Here is a 21,771-nt window from a genome sequence, read left to right on the forward strand (position 1 = left end):
AAAAGCTTATTTGCAAATATCACCCAGGTCGCTACGATTGGGCCTATTGTTTACCTCAGAAAGTCTCTATGTATATACCTGTTTTCTGTACTTCTTGCTATGTGTTGGTGTGCAATAAAGAGTTATTGTATTGTATTGTATTGTATTGGGTAGGGTGCCCATACGACTGGCTGCGTTTCCTCATTGTATGGCAATGCCAATACGTTGACCGAGGAAAGAGCCTTACGGTCACCTGTGGAACGGACAATTTTGAGTTACATGGTACCACTTCAATTATTTACTATTCAGTTAATGTACGACTTGTAACTGTCGATTTGGAACAAACGAGAATAAAGACCTGATTATACGTTGTGCATTCCGGGATGACAAATAGATACTCGGTCGCATTTTAACCACACCCAATAATTATTAATCTAGGATGACTATGGTTATTGGTTTTTATAATATCATTCATTAGTCGTAATTAATTAAACATTGAGTATAATATTGATTTATATTGATTGATTATAGATACTTATTTGTATGAATAATACGAATGTTTGTTCTCGGGTCTTGGATGTTTAATATGTATTTAAGTATGTTTTTATCTATATAAGTATGTTTATTTGTTGCCTAGTACTCATAGTACAAGCTTTGCTTAGTTTGGGACTAGGTCAATTTGTGTCAAGTGTCCCATGATATTTATTTATTTATTTTTATTTATTGCGTGAGACTTCACCTATTAATTTATTTGTAACATTATTTAATTTGTTTATCGGCATTACAGCAAACCAATAGGTACGTAGAGAAACCAGATTACTTAATAAACAACAACACATTAATTACCAACAATTGTAAACAACATACATGTACCACAATACAAGTAACTATATTACTTGTATTGTGCCAATAACACTTACAAATGAAATATTAAGAACACCAAACATAAGTCTCACAATACCTCAAAAGTTTTGAGATTCTCATTAAATTAAATTTTGGGTAGTTTATAAAAATTGTAATCCTTGTCCACCGATTAAAAAGCATCATGTACTAATAACCAAAAACAACAGGTCGTTTTGCATATAAATGTACCTACCTATGAGAATACCAAGTGACCCTGCATTTTTGTATTTGTTGGCATAATGTTCCAGCATAATTTCATAAGGTGAAATGGAACGCCAAAATCCACCTTATCGACTCTTGCGCACCAGTCAAGGCTAAATTGTATCGTGCGGCGGACGCACGCGCAACTCGTTTCCGATTAAATTGATATTTGTTTATTTATCATTGATAAAATAAAAAGTGTGAAAATCAAGTGTATAATTCTCGATTTTGGATGAACGTTGGTCCTTGGTAAGTGTGATTAAATAGTGTTTATGTTTAAATTAGTTTTTGTTAAAAATCTCATTTTTAATACAAGCTTTTTTTGCTGACTGTATTTTTTGTTGATTGTACTTGTCATCTAATCTACATTTCCGTATCAAATTTCAAATCGATGCCATTAACCATTGATGAGTTCCCTCCTGCGGAGACGATCCTGGCTGGACACCAGGGTGCCACTACAAATTATTGTATTGCCGCCAGATTTACATAAGTATGCCAAAATGTTCAAGTCAACCCGACCACTTAGCTTCCGAGATTTAACTAAATAAATAAACAAACAGGCCAAGCTAGAAGGCTGATAAGTATAAAAGAGACGTGAATGTGCCTGATATCGACATTATCATCATGACCTCCCCTAATAATATAGTAGGCTAATAAGTATTGTGGCGAGGCGTCGTAATAACTCGATTCCCCCGGTTGCCTAAATTTTTGTGTGACTTCAGTGATGACAAATTGAGTATGAAAAATAGTTATTATTACACCAGGGCCTAAGCAAAGCAGCGAGAATAATAATTGCTGAAATCGCCACGACGTTTCGACTACATTGCAGCGGCTCTGTAGTCACTAAAACATATAAGCTGATGCAAATACTAAAATTAATTTCTTAACTAAAGCAACACTACAGAGTATAGTCACGATTATACCTTGTACACTACACAGTGATTAATACAATCCAGTGAAGTAGGAAAAAATAACAGCTAATTCATACAATTAGTGCAATAAGGAAGGCAAAACAAGAAATAAACAATACAAGACCTAAGTACACAATTCTATAGTTAAATTAGATAGTAATATTAAATAGATTGTAATTACCTCAGAGTTGTGTTGAATTTGTCTAACTCGACATCAATGTTGTCAAACAGTCGACCCATTCTTGTATAATAGCATTATTTGAGACACACTTATTACTGACTATTGGCATAATAAAAAAAAATACGATTTCTGGTTGCTTTGTTAGTAGCTCTATAGCAAATGTAACAGAGAATGTGTCTAAATAAGTACATAAAGGTCAAGAGTAAAGGATGAAACACGTAATATCAATCTTTTGATATTTATAATACATAATTACCTATAATTTTCGGTGAAACTATTAAAAAAACGAACCTTCTTGATCGTGTAATCTGCAGATTAGTTAAGGCTAATTTAGGGTTGATAAATGCAAAAGTATACATATTTTAGCTAATTTCTATTATTAATTTTGATCAAGGGACTAAACTTGTAATGCTCCAAAACAACTGAAAAACGTGACAGGCGTATTCACTTCAATCTTGGGATAATATGGCCCATCGATCCATGCGATGATGACAGGCGTATTGTGTTGTAATTTTCTTGGACGTCACGTCAGCATGACAGAGACTACAATTGTCGCCTTCTGCGCTAATAACATATTTTAATAATTATAATGCCATTGATTTTGAACCTCCGCCATTGATTTGAGACTACTATCTACCATGCAGTTTTGTAAGAGGTCACGAGATCGGCTGTTAGCCGTCTAGCAGCTATTGCCTCGAGATCAAAAGACGGACTTTGTCAGGGTAACTCTGAAAGTATACAATTTTTCATGTACCCAAATGTTCCGTTCTCGTATACTTAAGGCGAGAGTGCACCATGTGAGGCCACCTTTTCAGTTACAGTCAGACGAGATTGTACATAAACACAACATTCTTTACTGAGTTTACACGCAATGCTTACGCAACAAAAATATTTGTATTATGTTTTGTTTTGTTTAAAAAAAATACTGCCTAGTTTCTTGCGGCGCATTCTTTATGGCAATGATGGTCTTTCCGAAAGCGCTGGTAGTGTAAAAAATAAAATAAAAACGCCCGAAAAAAACGCTGCTTGAAAAGACAATTAAAAAGTAAAAAATATTATGCGCTACCTAGCTGTTGCCGCGACTTCATCTGCGAAGAATTCGTTTATCTCTATCCCGCGGGGACTATGCTGATTTCCCGCAAAATTAGCCTAAGTTAATTTAGTATAAAGTATCTAGTAATATTTTTTTATCTAAGCGTTGTCGGTGTCGGGGACCGCTAAGGTTAACATGAAAGTAAATATGTTGTATTTTTTTAAAGTATTAACCTTAGCGGTCCCCCGACACCGACAACGCTTAGATAAAAAAATATTACTAGATACTTTATACTAAATTAACTTAGGCTAATTTTGCGGAAATCAGCATAGTCCCGCGGGATAGAGATAAACGAATTCTTCGCAGATGAAGTCGCGGGCAACAGCTAGGTAGCGCATAATTATTTTTTACTTTTTAATTGTCTTTTCAAGCAGCGTTTTTTTCGGGCGTTTTTATTTTATTTTTGCTGGCGTTTTTTACGTCGGGGTTTTTTAAATTTTAAATTTAAGTTTTTATTTTATGTTTTTTAAACTTTGATATATATTTTTTTTAAACTGTACTAGTGTGTTGGATATCCTGGCTGCAGCATCAGCTCATCTTGTTGCCACCATTGCATTGTATGTAGAATCAAATACTGATCAAAAGGAATCAAACACGACATATCTGCTATTATTTTTCCAAGAGTATACTAGTGTGCTGCATATCCTGGCTGCAGCATCAGCTCGTCGTGTTGCCGCCACTGCATTGTATGTAGAATCAATTACTGATCAAAAGGAATTAAACACGACATATCTGCTATTATTTTTTCAAGAGTATACTGGTGTGCGAATATCCTGACTGCATCAGCTCGTCGTGTTGCCACCACTGCATTGTATGTAGAATCAATTACTGATCAAAACGAATCCAAACACGACATATGTGCTATTATTTTTATAGAGTGTACTAGTGTGCTGGATATCCTGGCTGCAGCATCAGCTCATCGTGTTGCCACCATTGCATTGTATGTAGAATCAAATACTGATCAAAAGGAATTAAACACGACATATCTGCTATTATTTTTTCAAGAGTATACTGGTGTGCTGAATATCTTGGCTGCAGCATCGCTCGTCGTGTTGCCACCACTGCATTGTATGTAGAATCAATTACTGATCAAAACGAATCCAAACTCGACATATGTGCTATTATTTTTTATAGAGTGTTATTGTGCTAGATATCCTGGCTGCAGCATCAGCTCATCCTGTTTGCCACCATTGCATTGTTTGTAGAATCAAATACTGATCAAAACGAACCCAAACACGATATATCTGCTATAGTTTTATTAAGAGTGTACCTACTAGTGTTCTGGATATCCTGGCTGCAGCATCAGCCGAGAATTCCATAATCTTGCATAGCATTATAGCATACATGGGTGTGTCAATTTAGGTCCAAATCATGTTTGAAAGTAAAGTAAATATCCATTATGCGTCTAAGATTCCTACCGCAGCGAACAAAAGATCTGATGATCTTGAAACGGCTGAACCGATTTTGATAAAGATCCATCGCTAGAAAACCAGCTTTCAAATAAAAAAAACCGCATTCAAATCGGTCCACCCGTTTAAGAGCTACGGTCACAGACAGACAGACACAACAGACACAGACACACAGACACACAGACACACAGACACACAGACACACAGACACACACACATAGCGGTCAAACTTATAACACCCCTCTTTTTCGTCGGGGGTTAAAAAAGAAACATGTACACGTTAAAGGTCCCTTTGCGGCCAACTTACAGAAGAAGCGTTTTTTTAACGCTTCTGATATTATAAATTAGAAAGTTTTTGAAGCTCTTTGGATGTTCGTTACTTAATCAGGCAATAAAGACTCGACGGATTTAGATGTTTGGTACGAGTACCTATCTATACAGATAGTTTCTAACCTGGATTAATACATAGGATACTTTAGTAAAACTAAAAATAAATTTTGATCGAAAAAATAAATTAATGAAGTACTATCTAAGTACAAAAGTTGCTGAATCGCAACCGCAAGGCTAGATTTTAAACGTTCATCATAACTAGTAAAAGCAAACCCAAATTCAATTAGTTTTTAAAAATATAGCTCCATATCGATGGTTCCACTCGGCTTTAATTACCGGTTCATTAATGTTCGGTGACAAAAAAAAACAACAGGCGCTAGCTTAACATTCGTTATTCCGTCTGTGACTTTGACATTTGACATTTGCCTTTGTCAAACGCAGACAAAACATCATTTATAAGGTTCCATACCTCAGTCGGCAAAAACGGAACCCTAATAAGATCACTTTGTGGTCCGTCCGTCCTTCTGTCAAGACCCTTTTTCTCAGGAACACGTTGAGATATCAAGCGGAATTTAATATGACCTCTCTGTTTAGCATATTGAAAATAAAAAACGTGGCTGAAGAAATATTTCGACATGTAGGTGACTGACGTCGTTTAGGAAGAAACATGACGTAGTGTCTTTATACTACGTGACCATAAAGGTTGAATGTTTGTGACGGGGTGCCCGGAGGTCCCGCACACATTAAACTCCGGCCAGGAATCAGACCTGGCTAGAAGGTTAGGGAAACTAGCTCAGGGATGGGAATCGGCGGATTAGATAAACAACGTTTATTAAACAATAAGACTGAGGGCTTTTATGTCTGTTTATTTACTTAAACAGTAAACCCTTAGCACTAATATCTAACTAAAACGGTTCGGGGGTCCGCTGCCTTATGTCTATGATACGGTGTACGGTGCCTGAAGGGCGCAACGGAACGCGGGCGGGATCCCGAGGGATTCCCGGATTTACGGGGCGGTACTACGGGAGCGTGCAGGGTCCTTGCCGCACGATTTGGGGAACCAAACCGCGCTAAACAAGAAGGAAACCTGACCGTGCTGTTCGAGAACCAAACCGCACTAATTCAGGCCGGATACACCGATCGTGCGATTCGAGGAACCAAACCGCACAAGCCAGCCGGATACAACGACCGTGCGATTCGGGGAACCAAAGCGCACTAAGCCGAGGAGAGTTCCTGTCCGCACGATTCGGGAAAGCAAACCGCGCTGGGCCAGGACGGGACGGCGTGCGATTCGGAGAACCAAACCGCACTAACAGAGGTCGGGAATGAGCAGTGAGCTAAGGCAGGGGCGCGCAATCATATTCACTGGCCGCAGAGTGTTGTCCGCAGAACTCGGACTACACTGGTTCATGGAAGCCGCGGGGGATAAGACTGCCCCAGCGCCTCAGCGGCGCGTCGCCTTTTATACAGTCGGTCGCGGCGCAGGGGCGGCGCGCTCGCTGTTAAGGCCGGCTCGTGCGTGTGGCGGCGGGAGGTCCAGCTTGCTGCTGCCCATCGCATGTTCTTAAATTAACGGTTTTGCTTGATATTTTCGTGCAAGCTGATCACAGCATCTTTATTCGAGGCAGTCTTCTTGCTTCAGATAGCGGAGCGAAGCAGTCAGAGCTACAACTGAGGATACTGCGATCAGCTTGCACGAAGACAGCCAATCAAATCTGTTATCCTCAGAACATAAGACCTTATTCGTGTGGTGTTGGGTTAAAATAACACCTCTCCATTTCTTCCGTGAATGTCGTTAGAGGCGACTAAGGATATAGGTTAAGGTATACCGTAGGCGACAAGCTAGCAAGCTGTCACTATTTGTACCGTTTTTGTCAAACTTAAAACAAAAAGTGGCTTCGAAGCGGTAACGTTACGTGTGCTCTGCCTACCCCATTTGGGAATGCAGGCGTGATGTTTGTGTGTGTGTATTAGACCTTATCGTCACCCCTCTATAGACTACATTTCTTCCCGAAAAACCTCAATCAATTACAGAAACAGCACCGAGTTTCCCAGACATAATATTTTAAAAATACGCGCACACAACCAGCGATCCGCATACTACCGACTACATGACCACGAATAATAATTATGCTGTGCTTCGTGTTACTTCACATTAAGTTACTTTCCGTGACGCCATCGGCCGGTTTTTTGTAGCGGTCCTTAAGATTCCCCACAAAACAAAACGTTAATAGCCGTGCCAAATCTTAATCGAGATTATCTGTCAATTAAAGTAGTGAAATCTCAAACAGCCTGGTCTAGGAGGTGGACACAAGAATACGAGTAACCTTGGCTAAAATCTGGCCTAATATACTTGTACGATAAACAAATAGTCTATTTAAGTAGCCTACGATTCTTTGGAATAAAAATAAATGTAGGTATTGGGGCTTTTACACACGGCGTTTTTTAAACGCGCCATCGACGCTATATGGTTGCCTTTTGGAAAGAAAAACGCGTAGAATTCGTTTATCGTTATCCTGCAGGAACTATGCAATTTTCAGGGAAAAAACTGGGCAAATAATTTTTACAACTGTTATTGACATTAGGGTTGTTATTATGATCAGTTGAAAAAAAAATGGGAAGTTATTTTATTTTCTGGTGGTTGTTAAATTACCTACTATAGCAGTAAAACCGGAGCAGTAATAAATAGAAAATTCAGCGGTTATTTCTTCTTACAAATCAGGTTCTAAAATTATTTAAGCAGTGTAATAAATGATTGACCAGTAAAATAATGGAATGGGCAGTTAGATAAATAGTTCGGCAGTTAGGTAATGGTGAAAAACATCGATATTCACAGTAGTGCACCCAAGTTCATCGCAAAACAACATATTTCGATCAAAAAGAAACGTGTCTAAGTAATTAAGTATCAATCTTGCATCTTTGTAAATAAATTTAATAATGCTAACGTAAGAAAAGAAGAACATATATTTGACCTAATCGTTATTCATACGAATCGGAAGAAGGAACGAAAACATACTATTATTGGTCTAATAAAGTAAAGAAACGAGGACCTCAGTGCTCAGCTAGAAGGTACGATCTTGTATGATTCTTTGTCAGATGTTGTACCTATTTATGTATTGTACTGATAGTAGAAGATCCGAACTTGAAAAGATCTTCACCGGTCTGATAATAGAATGAAATGTATTTTTATAATAAATTTAGTATTTTAGAAAACGTATTAGAAATGATTTTGCTAAAAAATCCTGGACAGGCAGTTTTTTTTATTTTATTTTTAATTATTTTTAATTAAATGCAGACAACCCTATATCAACGTGTTCACAATAAAACAGCGCTTACGTTGATATACAATTTGTTCTATTATCTAATCAAGTGAAAGTAACTGGCATCAACATAACTGTTTGAGTTTATACCTGGCAACCCAGTAGTTCGTCCAGGTAAACAATAGCAAACCCAACGTCTACATATTCTATATGTATTATACTTTTAAGTTAATGTAAAATTGTCTAATAATCTCGATGATGCAACAAAAATGAGTAAAAGTAGATGTTCAGTAGTGGTATTGGTTAACATAACAACTTTAAGGACAACAAAGTATTAAAATACAACTTGATTCATCTTTTGCAAAACATCAGTGTAACAAGTATAATGCATACTTAATTTAACTAGAAGAACTAAAAAAATTAAATTTATTTTTAAATCTGCGATTTATTGAATTAATCAATTACCAATCTAAGTAATCGAATACCAAATTTTAAAGTAGTTCATGGTTAAAAATTTAATCTGATCGTTACCTTATAATCCTAATAATAAGATATTAAAAAATTATAAAAAAGCGAGTCCTTAAATTATGTTAATTTTTTTCTTTTAATTTGTTCTAATATTTTTCTAGACTTTTCCAACCATGGCGCCAGACTCCGATAAACGGCAAATTAGTTTCCCTCAACTGCAGTACCCAGTGCTTCGCAATGAGGAACCGAAGACAGCCCAGCTGTGGCTTAAGGGCAAAAGAATCCAAGATGGCGCCGAGGACCTTTGGAGGATACACGACTCGTTGTATGACTTGACTGATTTTGTTGAGAAACATCCCGGTGGGGTCCAATGGATTGCTTTTACTAAGGTACTGAAAAGAATTGTTAAAATCTCTCGTTTCCTGTCGAAAAATAAACAAAAGTGAACCTACATAAATCTGCGTCAATGGAAAACAACGTTTTAAACTGCTAAACTGAATTACCATATTTATCAATAATCCTAAGGCACAGCTCTAGTTACAAAAACCGGAAAATCAGATTAATAGCAAATTTGAATATTGGTCCTCACGACGCGTTTCTCTTCATCTTTTCTAATGCTTACCTACTGCTAAAGAATGGGATTGGCTCCCATGATCTATATTTTCCAAATAGCATCGACTTTATGGTTATAAAGTCGATGCCAAATAGATGACTTACCTTAAAAGAACTAACTCGCTAGCGTTTACCACGGATATAAAACAACATCCATTTCTTTTGCACTCGCTGAACTGTTGAATGGTTAGAAATATACTTGTTGAAGTGACAATTTTTTTTAAGTCCAGCTGCTCGTATCAGTATCAGCAAAAAATGTTGCAGGACCTTTTTTACTTTCAAATCCAGTACCATGTTAGTACCGACAGCAACACTAGTCCAATATAAACATGTGTATTAGACGTAAATTTCCGTAAGCTATAAAACAACTCGGCACCGTTTGTTTTACATTGTATTTCAATAACTTATCTCGTACTTGGTTGCCATAATTGTGCACACCATCCGCCATTACAGGGCAATCAAAAAGTAATACAATTAACTGGTGATGAAATGTGACACTCCGCGCTTCTAGTGTGTTTTTTTTACTAAGTATTTATTTATTTATGGTAACTAATTTTATATAAGAACATTCATTCATAGACAACAGTCTCAAACCTCGTTGATTATCTGTTGGCTGTGGAATTAACGACCATTTTCTTAAAAAACCGGCCAAGAGCGTATCGGACACGCCCGAAATAGGGTTCCGTAGCCATTACAAAAAAATTAAGTAATATTTTTCTAAGGATTTCGTATGTTATACGGAGTCTTCCAAGTTTAGGTATATTTTATACCTTAGGCCGTTATTAACTCTTAAACTACTAATAATTCTGAAGCAAACTTAGCCATTATAGTTTTTCTTGAAAGTGTGATATACTTACTACCATTCTGATTACCATTTAGATGTTAGAGGGGGAGACGCTCAATTTTAATGAAAATTTGCAATTTAAAGTTGAATATTTCGCAAACAAATCACTGAATCGAAAAATCGTCTTAGCAAACCCCTAATGGTTTTAAAATTATTATCGAACGATACCCCAAACTATAGGGTTGAATGAGAAAAAAAAACGTCTATGGGAGGTACAGTAAAAAAAACGAAACTATAAGGGTTCCGGTTTCTTGGCACCGGAACCCTAAAAAAGATCGTGTTTAGACTCAACTTAAACTATTGCAAATAGAAACATGTGTACTTCGGGTAACCCCTTCATTATACCCAAGAGCTACTGTTACGTACTGCATCTGTCGATAGGAAACAACAGAGCAGATGGCCAATGAAGTATGAAATAGTTATTGGCTGATAACTCAACATGTGGAAAGTTTATTATTCGGCTGTAATTTTTTTTTTATACTACTTTCATGCAAATTTCTGGCATTAGCATAAAGCTAATGCGCCATTAAGCATTAAGCAGTAGTCATTTACCGGGAAAAAATAAAATGAAAATGAATAAACATTTGACGTAGATCAGCGTCAGCGAGAGGCGACAAAAATGTCGCCTATGTGATCTATTGTTATGAGGGTTTAATCTTGTACATTATTTTATACAAATGTTTATTTTTTATAGGGCACAGACATAACAGAAGCCTTTGAAACCCACCATTTAAAAGGAACGGCCGAAGCAATGCTTCCAGAATACTTCGTAAAACAGACAACAGTCCCAAGGAATTCGCCGTTCACATTCGAAGAGGACGGCTTTTACAAGACCCTCAAAACAAAAGTAGTAATGAAGTTGAAAGACATACCAAAGGGCACGAGAAAAAAGAGTGACTACGTTACTGATGGCTTGTTGGCGGCGTTAGTAATTGTTAGTTCATTGTCGTGTTGGGCGATGGCAAGAAGCGTGTTCATAGGTTTGCCTTTAACTGTGTTGAGCGGTTTCTTATTATCAAGTGTTGCAACTTGCGGACATAATTATTTCCATAGAAGAGACAATTGGAGAATGTACGTCTTCAACCTTCTTGGATCCAGTTACTCGTAAGTATCTGTCCCAAGAAAATGAGAGGAGACGTAACGAAAGTGACTGTGGGGGCTACAATGAAATTCGAAAGTTGAAGTTCGTATCGTACCGTCTCTCTCACTCTCGTATTAAATAACATACCTAAGCCTCAGCCAGATGGAAATATACGAATTTCGAATTTTGCACATCGTAGTTTAGCGCCTGAAAATTTAATGTACAGTCAAGGGCATAAATATTATGTACGTTACCAAGACGTCAAGAATATCGATACTTACACCTTTATGCTACTAACCATAAGGTCGATGTATAGAGATATTGATGATTTATGCCCTTAACTGTACCAGACGGAATAAACGATAATGATAATAATGTACCACTTTATAATTCATACACACACACAAGCATCACAGGTACAATAGTGACAGGTTGCTAGCCTGTCGCCTACGGTATACCTTAACCTATATCCTTGGTCGCCTCTTACGACATCCACGGAAGAAATGGAGAGGTGTAATTCTAACCCGACACCACACGAGGAATAATTCGTGCCCTCATCTATCTAATAACGAACAATTCTTGTTTATATATATTTCGGGGATCTCGAAAACGGCTCCAACGATGTCGATGAAATGTGGTAGGTATGTAGGGGTTTTCGGGGATGAAAAATCGATCTAGCTTGGTCTTATCTCTGCGAAAATGAGTGTGAGCGAGATTTAGCCCGAGCAAAGCTACTGATCGCACAGGTACTGGAAAATTATAGGTATATGAGAACGTTAAAATCCGGATCGACAAATACTCCGTCGTAACTACATACACCCAAAATATAATGCAAAATAATGCAAAAATATTCTGTCGAAAAAAGTTTGTTCCTACTAATACGTGAGTATATATATGAATTATTCATTTTGTGACGGATATCGGTAGAACTAGTAACGAACGAGACCTCAGAAGTCCAAATTCGAATACTGAGGCTTTCTGACCCAGTCTTCGTAATCCCCATGCCCTTCAATGCCAACCATGTCTTTAATGTTTTTTATTTAAAAAAAATGACTGCCACGTTCCTTGCGGCGCATTCTTCTTGGCAATGAGTCTTTACAAAAGCGCTGGTAGTTTAAAAAAAAGAGACATGTGAAAGAGCCGTTTGCGGCCTATTTGCAGAATAAAAGTTTAGAATTTTAATTTTTAAATATTACAGTTGTGAGGAAACAAGTAATATGGTGAGAAACGTTAGTTTCCGTTTAAAATTTTATTCCGCTTTTTACCTTTAATTCACGTTTAAAATAAAGGTTATGGTTTAAATAAAGGTAAATAACATATTTTTGTATAAACAAAGTTAAAAACAAAAATTTCAATATGAGTACAGGTCAATAAACTCTTTGCTTGAACTTGAACTTGTACTGTACCTGGGTGACTGAACTTAGCTCGGAGTCGTTTTTCTTTGTTAAATATTGTTATTTTAGGAAGATTTACTTTAAAAAATTAAACATACATTTAATAAAAACAAAAACAAGAAAAAAATAGGTAACGTCCGATCTAGACTTGAGCTTAAAACCTCTAGAACGCAAGTAAACACTGAACTGATCACCACGTTGATGACAGAAATGCGCGTGACATTTACGCTAAAAACACTAACCCCCTGTTACACCATCCATTGATTAAATTTATTTGACGGATAAATGTGATGCCGTCTGTTTGTTTTATTCGAATAGATGAAGACGTGGTGAAGCAGTTCCTAAAACTTGAAAACCCGCGTTTTCCCAGAGATATAACTGAGCCAGATCGATTGTTTCGAGAAAATTTCGTCGAAATCGTTAGAGCCGTGTCCGAGATCCCAGAAATAAATAAACAAATGGGAAGTTATTTCTACGAGCGTTGTAACCGCTATCAGTTTCCTGTCACTTATACTGAAGAAATGAGCCAGGTAGATTGGAAGGATTTTATAAAACGACATATATATGTAGTGTGCATGCGGTACAATTACAATTTTCTCAAACATGACATGAAATATTGACGATTGATTGAAGTAATATTTTTCTAAGGACTTCGTATTGTGTACGGTATCTTCTAAGTTTAGATATATTTTATATCTTAGGCTGCTATTTAGTCTTAAACTACTAATAATTATCAAGCAATCTTAGCCGTTTTAATATTCTTTGTAAATTTCCGATGTAGTTACTACCCTTTTTTTTTAATTTCAACCTAACAGTTATACCTAATACTATATTTGCACTATGTATCTTTATTTCGGATCTAGATTAACTTTGATCTGTAGATATCTAAATCCAGGAAAAACACATGGGTTACATTTAGAGTCCTCTTTTTTTACATGGTCTCACAAATGTCAAAGCTTATGTACACTAACTCCAGTAAACAGTAAACAGTAAAGGGGGACGCGGGGGGCGGAGCCTTCTGCAATAAAGAAAACCCAGGTAACGTGATTGCTCAACTATAGGTTAGGTTAGGTTAGTATTTTGTCAAGGCGCGAAGCGACTTAAGTAGGCGGAATAGGAGCTACGCGAAGCGGAGCTCCGTTGACTTCGCCTCAGAGTCGTTAAATTCATATGAATATTTGCTTTCCAGACATAAAATTGGTGGTAACAATATTCGGAATAACAATTTTATACAGTTACATTAAGTATGCAAAAGTAACTTTCTGCGTACTTAACTAATTTATGCGTTGGTAATTTTCTGCTAAACAATATTCGGAATTCACAAATTATGCGTAAAGCCCATTCGGCTAACATTAGTTATGCGTATGAGAATTCTGCGTAAACTGTTATACGAAAACAGTTTCGGCATAAATACTATTATGCGTAAACAGATTATGCAAAATAGAATTATGACATAAAAATATGCGTAAACAAGGGGAACCTCCCGCTGACGCTTATATTACGAGAGTGAGAGGGACAGTACGATAAGAACTTTGATTTTCGAATTTCGTAGTAGCCCCCCAGATGTCATGGATTATGTATCTACCTAAGCGGGTGTTTTTTTTTTCAGGGATTGGCGCATATCGCACGCGATGTCCCATCACCTTTACACGAACACAGCACAAGACATCGAGCTCAGCATGCTAGAGCCCTTCTTGCTGTTTTTGCCGTACAGCAAAAAGACACTACTTGAAAAACTTGGCTCTATATACTGGCCAGTTATACATTCGGTGGCGTCTGTAACAATGTTAGCTAAAGAGTAAGTAAAGATAGATAAATAATTAAATAAATATCATGGGACACTTGACACCAAATGACCAAGTCCCAAACTTAGCAAAGCACAAACTATGGATACTAGGCAACGGACGGAGATGGAAGCAAAACGCGCTGTTTTGTGTTCATTGCGCGGCCAAGATGCTCGCGACACAGTGGTTAACTAGCTGCACACGCAATGAACAGAGAAACGCTCACCGCACGGTTGTTCTCTGCTGTCCTTCGCAGCCTTAATGTGTCCATCATCATATTCATATTCATATTCATTTATTCATAAAACTAAAATTTTTACATGTCAAATATTTTCATCATCCCAGCCTTTAGACGTCCCATTGCTGGGCACAGGCCTCCTCTCAGAATTTCCCAATGGCTCAAGCATAGTTCTCACGCGGCCCAGTGCGGATTGGGAGCTTCACACACACCATTGATCTTTAACCCTGTCCAAGCAACCGGCTGTATAAATTTTTAATACATTTTACCTACCTACTTGCATTGACATCTTATCTACATATCCGTACAATTTTAAGTCAACCCGACTAGAAGGGGTCCTTCTTACACACATTGTAAGTCAAATCTTCATCATCGTCATATCATCCATAGAACGTCCACTGTTGGACATAGGTCTCCCCCATAGACCTCTAGTTGCCTTGGTTGGAAGCGGCCTGCATCCACCGTGAACCCGCGACTTTAACCAAGTCATCCGTCCATCTTGTAAGTCAAATAAAATCTTGTAAAAATATTCTTTATTTTTAATTTCAGAGTAATACTCTGTGCCACCAAACACGAAGGGAAATCCTTGAAATGGACCAACACCATACCGTTTCTGATTCCTACGTGGATGTGGATTTTGGGAGGGCAGCCTTTACACTGGACTATATTTACTTGGATCGCATCCCTATTCTCCGCCAGCTTCTTTTTCGTGGTATACGGACTGACCGCTGGGCACCATTCAGACGATAACTTCTTCGAAGGAGACAAACCCAGGTAAAATAAAACTAAAATTTGATATCAGTCCTAGCCGTAGAACAACACATAGAGCAAATTTTCACTTATTATTATCCTGTGTTGATAATATCCAAATACATAACATATTTTGAACATGAAACTACCGTGAGACTCACTCATATTAAATGATATTATAACGGATAACTCACGTCTTAAACGGAGTTTAGCTCGACATGTTTCGGGCTATTTCGTAGCCCTTCCTCTCAGGAGCACGCGACTCGGCGGCTGCCGCAACACGCATGTGTGCGCGTAGTGTGCATGGTGATGGTGATCAATCAATGAGTTTAGCAGTTTTCACTTTAAAAAGTAGCAAACATACACAATGACACTCGCAAACTATCGCACTTATTATATAGTAGGAATCTATTCCATCACCAACAACAGTTGAGATCATAAGACCTTCCATATTTTTCAGAGCTAAAAGCATAGACTGGGGAATTCACCAGCTGGACACTGTAGTAGAAAGGATCGACTACGCCGGCAACCACTTCAAATCCATTACCCGTTTTGGCGACCACTACCTCCACCATCTGTTCCCAACGATTGACCACGCCGAACTCAAATACTTGTACCCAACGCTCCTGGAACATTGCAAGAAGTACGAAGAAGAATTGCGGACAACCACATTTGTACACGCTATTGTGAGCCAAAGCAAGCAGCTTGCAAGAACGACGCCTCGTGATTTTACAATAAAACGCAAGGGAATTTAACGCGCTAAAATTTTACCATGATAATAATAATTTAAGCCTAATAAGCCATTATAATGCTATACTTTGACAAATTCGTTTGTGACGCTCGGTAGAAACTTAACTACTAACAGTTCAACCAGAGGTCGTATTGTCGATGGCGCGGACGCTTGCTATCGCATTCATTATTTCTTTCTGTCAATACTTCATTTATTTAGCATTAGAAAAAAAGTAAGCGATCTTGACTTGTCTTTTTATTGAAAAACACTTTTGAAAAATAAAATAAGTCACAGCAAATAATAACAATTAGCAAGGACATATTATGATCATTTACATGCTTTTGGTATCATAAATAAGTAACAGTTTTTGCAGGTGTGCAAGGTCCGCCCGGATTGCTACCACCATCTTACTCGCTAATTCTGCCGTGAAGCAGCCGTGCTTGCATTGTTGTGTTTCGGCGTGGAGAGTAAGACAGCCGGTGAAATTACTAGCACTAGAGGTATCCTATCTAAAGCCATAGGTTGGCAACGCATCGGCAATACCCCTGGTGTTGCAGATGTTTATGGGCGGTGGTGATCTCTTACTATCAGGAGACCCACTTGCTCGTTTGCCATCCAGTCGAATAAAAAAAATATATGTAGTTACTGTTTTTTTAAATGTTTTTCAATGAAAAGACTCGTCATGATTGTTTACCCTTTTTCTAATGCCAAAAAAAACGAAGAATAACGGCGTAAGATGGTGACAGAATGAGATAGATGGTGAAAGCGATGGCAATAGCCCGCGCGTTAGACAGTAAGGCCTCACGTGGACAGACTGGTTTATCAGGAGGGTCGAAGGGAGCCCCTGCTGCCTTTATCAAGATTTTTCTTGACAAGTGCGGCGAATGCTGACTACAACAGGGTTCTATTGAGTGTCACATACGAAATTGTCAAGGTATAACAATTAGCGAGGTTAGTCAGCGGCGTCTTTGTCTAGGCCCCAATACAACCTACTAAAGCCAATTGCGCAGTCTAGGGTTAAAAAAATAATCTTTAACATTGGGTTAAGGATGACAGTTCCATATATTTTGACACTACTTAACCCTGGATTAGCACTTAACGAACGACGAAGGTATTCTAAATTTTTATGTGCCTTAATAATAAAAGAATATGTAAGCTCTCAAGAGCTTGTGTGATACATTTACCATTTTATACTTAATTGATTTTGACTTTTGCTTACGGCCGCCTGCACGGTCTAGGGTTCAAAATTAACGATTTAATGGGTTATGGCAGTTCCATACATTTTGACACTACTTAAACCTGGGTTAGCACTTAACTCGAAGTTAAATCGTTAAGTTTAACTATAGTCCGTCCTAGAATACCTTTTTTATGAAATTAAAAAGTTTTGACTAGGTATTAAAAAAAATCTAGCTTTAATTCATAAATATACTTAAGAAAAAAATTGATCCAGTAATTTTAAAACGTCAGAGTTTAAGGATAGCCATTTAAAAGTACCAATACAATTTAAGGAATTTAACGGATTTTGGGTAGAGGGAGAGTTAGTCAAACACCTCACCACATTTTACCAAGAAAGGGAAAATTTGCTAAAAAAAACACCGAGTGATTAATGAATAACCCACAAAGATACAGTCATCTCACTCGTTTTGAACTTGCCAATTATTTTTAAGTTAATAAATATATTTTTTAGAACTTAGATGTATAATGTCAATCTATGATCACGTATTTTCTAACCATCAGCCCTAATAAATAACCGAGTAATTAAATTTTTTTCAATAAAATGTATTACGATTACATATTATATAGTGCACAAGAAAATTACATCGTCAGTTTTTAGTAAAGTATTAGGTATTTCTAATCATTTGTAAAAAAAAAAACATTTTTTGTAAATATTAGGTGTAGGTTTGTAATTAATAAGTGTTATGCTCAAAGTGAAGGATTTAAACTTTGGCTGTGAGCTGGGTGTGATATTATAATTTTATATTGAATTAAATACATTCAAGCTGTTACAACTTATTCATTTCGTTTATATATTCAGTGGCACAAAATTTTGCCCACTACATTACAAAATTACCTATTACTGCATAATTTGAGGGCCACATTTTTTGCCGCTCACTATCAGTAATCAGTAATCAGTCATAATATTTATTTGCTCAAACATGGTACAAAGAAGATGGTTTACATACAATTTATAGTGCGACGTGTTTTGTCAGAAAGACATGCAAAATATTTTAAAGTAGTGTGTGTCACTTGCATTTATAATAGTAACTACATATATACTGTAGTGTTTTATAAATAATTTTGTAATAAAAACATGATTTTTCATTTCAATTTTATATTTACAAAAACCGGCCAAGTGCGAGGGCTCGTCGTGCACTGAGTTTTCCATAGAGTCAAGGGTAATAATATATCCCCCTCCTCCTCTTTCCTGTCCCCCAATATTGGGGATCGTGACCCCGACGAACTCCATTAAACTACACAGTTTTCGTCCACACGGTACAAATTACCACCAGACCAACTCACGCTTGACTGGACATGAATCAATATTATAATATTTATTTCTATTATCATTCCGAGTTTAAATTTATATTTTTACGTTAAAGAGATACTTACCAGAAAACACATCTCTTTCTAACCGGTAAATGTGATAAGGATAAATGTTTCACGCCCGTATTAAACCCTAGTGTGCAAGGTGGTAAAATAACCGTGAGTAACTAGGTATTACATTAAAAATACTTATTTCCACTTCGATAGCATTTTAAAGTGAACTAAATGCGCTAGGTAACTCGTGAAGTCTAAAGTAGAATATAAGTAAAACACTTTGTTTAATACGTTCCTATAAGTTTGCTATCGAAGTTCTAGCGAAGACCCGCTAAAAGGAAAGCATTGTATTTTATAGGTATTCTCTAATGTTACAAATTAGAAAAAGTCTCTTTGTGCTTTGGCTTTTCTTGAGCATTGTCTCTAGCTTTGAGGATAGAATAAAAACTTGGAGATTGAAAAGGAATGGTCTTCGCAACTAACTTAAGAGATAAAGTCGTCTATTGTTTAGGAATATACATACGTAAGCATATTTTCTAAACTGCTTTATTAATCTGTAACTATGAATGCAAATAAATCTTACAAGTCGAATTTCAAATTTATTATAAAAAGCCATAAATGTACATAGATTTTAGTTAATAAATGATTTTCTTAGTATCGGTTCAATAATATATAAGAGACCAAAGACAAAGTTTAATTTTTTGAACGCCACAATTGCCCGCAACTCTCACGATGTCTTCAGTCCACCTAGAGGGAGTCCTGCCAACGCTTCGTCTTCCGGTTCGTGGTCGCCACTCGAGGACTTTTCTCCCCCAACGGTTATCTTATCTGTTCTTCGAGCGATGTGGCCCGTCTATTGCCACTTCAACTTGTACTTTTCCAGCTACGGCGGTGACTTTAGTTCTTGGACAGATTTCCGAATTGCAGTTTAATTATGCTGGAAATTAAATTTAAGCGCTGATATTTTTTGTAATTTCTAAAACTAAATGTTCCCAAGAGTTGGAGCGTGTGGGGCGCCGCAGGTCCAAAACGCCGCTACGATTACTCTCCTGTAATTAGGTTTGCTTAATGGGCGGTATCCTAGTAATTTGCAGGTTTTAAGTCACTAGTAGCTTGTGTTTCAAACGTAAACAATTGTACTCTCTGCTACTTCTGTGTACGTGATACGTGTTATTTTAGAATTCCGTTTTTTAAATGCACATTCAACAGGTCCAAAAAAAATTTTTTTTCTGAGACACACGTGGTCTAACTTTTACTGTTTATAAGAAAACCATCATCCCAGCCTATATACGTCCCACTGCTGGGCACAGGCCTCCTCTCAGATCAAGAGGGCTTGGGCCATAGTTCCCACGCGGGCCCAGTGCGGATTGGGAACTTCGCACGCACCATTGAATCGCTTCGCAGGTTTGTGCAGGTTTCCTCACGATGTTTTCCTTCACCGCAAAGCTCGAGGTAAATTTCAAATGTAATTCCGCACATGAATTTCGAAAAACTCAGAAGTGCGAGCCGAGGTTCGAACCCATGACCCTCTGCTTGAGAGGCGATAGGTCAAGCCATTAGGCCACCACCGCTTCTACTAGGCCACCACGGCTTCTACTAAAACCATGAATTATGATAGTTAACTATGCGCAGATAAACGTGTGAAATTAAATAGTTATAGTTCATTTCTGACGCTTTTTGAAAGCCCGTAACTAAAGTGTTTTCAATTCATACATATTAGCAAAAGAAGATTAAATTAAATAACTTAGTTTCACATGAGATTTTGCATTTAACGTGAATAATCAAGATCAATTGAATCATTCGAGTTTGTAACAAAAAGTCCAGTTTCCTAATTTCTAAACAAAAAGAGAATTAAGTGCATTATGAAGTCGTTTAAATTTTTTCAAATCATTTGCTCAAAGGATTCCGTTATTTGCACATATTTAAGGCATACGCCTTAAACGCAAATCTTTAAAACGTCTAGAAAAATATTTAAGCAAAAAGCTTCCGAAATATCCCACGATTAGAGTAATTTGACTATCACCACCATAGAAACAAATTTATAAATTGAACTCGCCCACTCTCATAATTCGATATAACTTCCCCATACTTCACGCACAGGATGTTTCGTTTTTGCGCCCCAGGTATATGTTACCTCTACAAACAACGTAATGAGATCTTAACGCATAAAATTAAGATATTAAGCTGTAAAGTTGAAACGAGTCCTGAGCAACTGTACCCTCATTACCCCTCCTCATATTTTCGCTCTAATACCTACCGTAACACCCTGACAAATCACTAGGTACGGTGCACAAAATATTTAAAAATACACACAGATTGCTAAATTAATTCGAAGGGTTCTTATTTTTATTTACAATGAGCTGTGCAAGTTTTTACAAACTTGCAATGTAAATACATATCGTATTTGAAGAGATTGTCCGCTTCAATTGTTGCAAATCCAATTTCACCCACTTCCAGTGATCACTGCTTTGAAATTTGGTACGGATATGAAGATAGAATGACAATGTACATACAGCCAAAAAAAAAGTATAATATTTTTCTTTAGATTTCCATAGTCCTACAAGGAAACCATATAGTTTCGCCTTGTGCTTCCGTCCGCGGCTTAGCTAAGAAACTGTCAGTATTAGAAAGCATTTACATTATTGTATTGTAAACTACGCCGACAAAGTAGTACATTATTGCAAAGGCCGGGAAAAAGCAATTCGTGGATGAGTAGAGTTTGACGGACGAACTACGGCCGAAGCGTAGCTGAGTCCATTAATAAATACGAATCCACGAATTGTAATTTCCACTGAGGCATATACATATAGTACATTTCTCCAATAATGCGAGGAAACAAAGCAAAATTATTAAAATATTAAATTAAATGCTTGGGGCACGGTTTCGAAATTTAAAGTTTTTGCCCTTATACTTTTCCCGCGATACTTGTTTTTTTTTAACTACACGACACTACTTATAATGCTATTTCATTAGAAATAATAATTTACTTCAAAAAAACTTATATTATATCAATAAAAAAAAGTTAAATGCAATGAAGATTTGTATAACTAAATTACAGTTTAAAG

General features: G+C 37.1%; 1 protein-coding gene across 1 annotated transcript; it reads left to right on the plus strand.

The window, feature by feature from the left end:
- The first annotated feature begins 1,173 nt into the window (after positions 1-1,173).
- On the plus strand, positions 1,174-18,468 carry LOC141427406 (cytochrome b5-related protein-like). Its single transcript, XM_074086785.1, has 6 exons — positions 1,174-1,332; positions 8,897-9,124; positions 10,886-11,295; positions 14,276-14,464; positions 15,238-15,462; positions 15,899-18,468. The coding sequence occupies exons 2-6, from the start codon at positions 8,909-8,911 to the stop codon at positions 16,191-16,193; spliced, it is 1,335 nt and encodes a 444-aa protein (XP_073942886.1). The 5' UTR covers positions 1,174-1,332; positions 8,897-8,908; the 3' UTR covers positions 16,194-18,468.
- The last annotated feature ends 3,303 nt before the right edge of the window (positions 18,469-21,771 follow it).

This window comes from Choristoneura fumiferana, chromosome 4, assembly GCF_025370935.1.
Source record: "Choristoneura fumiferana chromosome 4, NRCan_CFum_1, whole genome shotgun sequence".
Classification (NCBI taxonomy): domain Eukaryota; kingdom Metazoa; phylum Arthropoda; class Insecta; order Lepidoptera; family Tortricidae; genus Choristoneura; species Choristoneura fumiferana.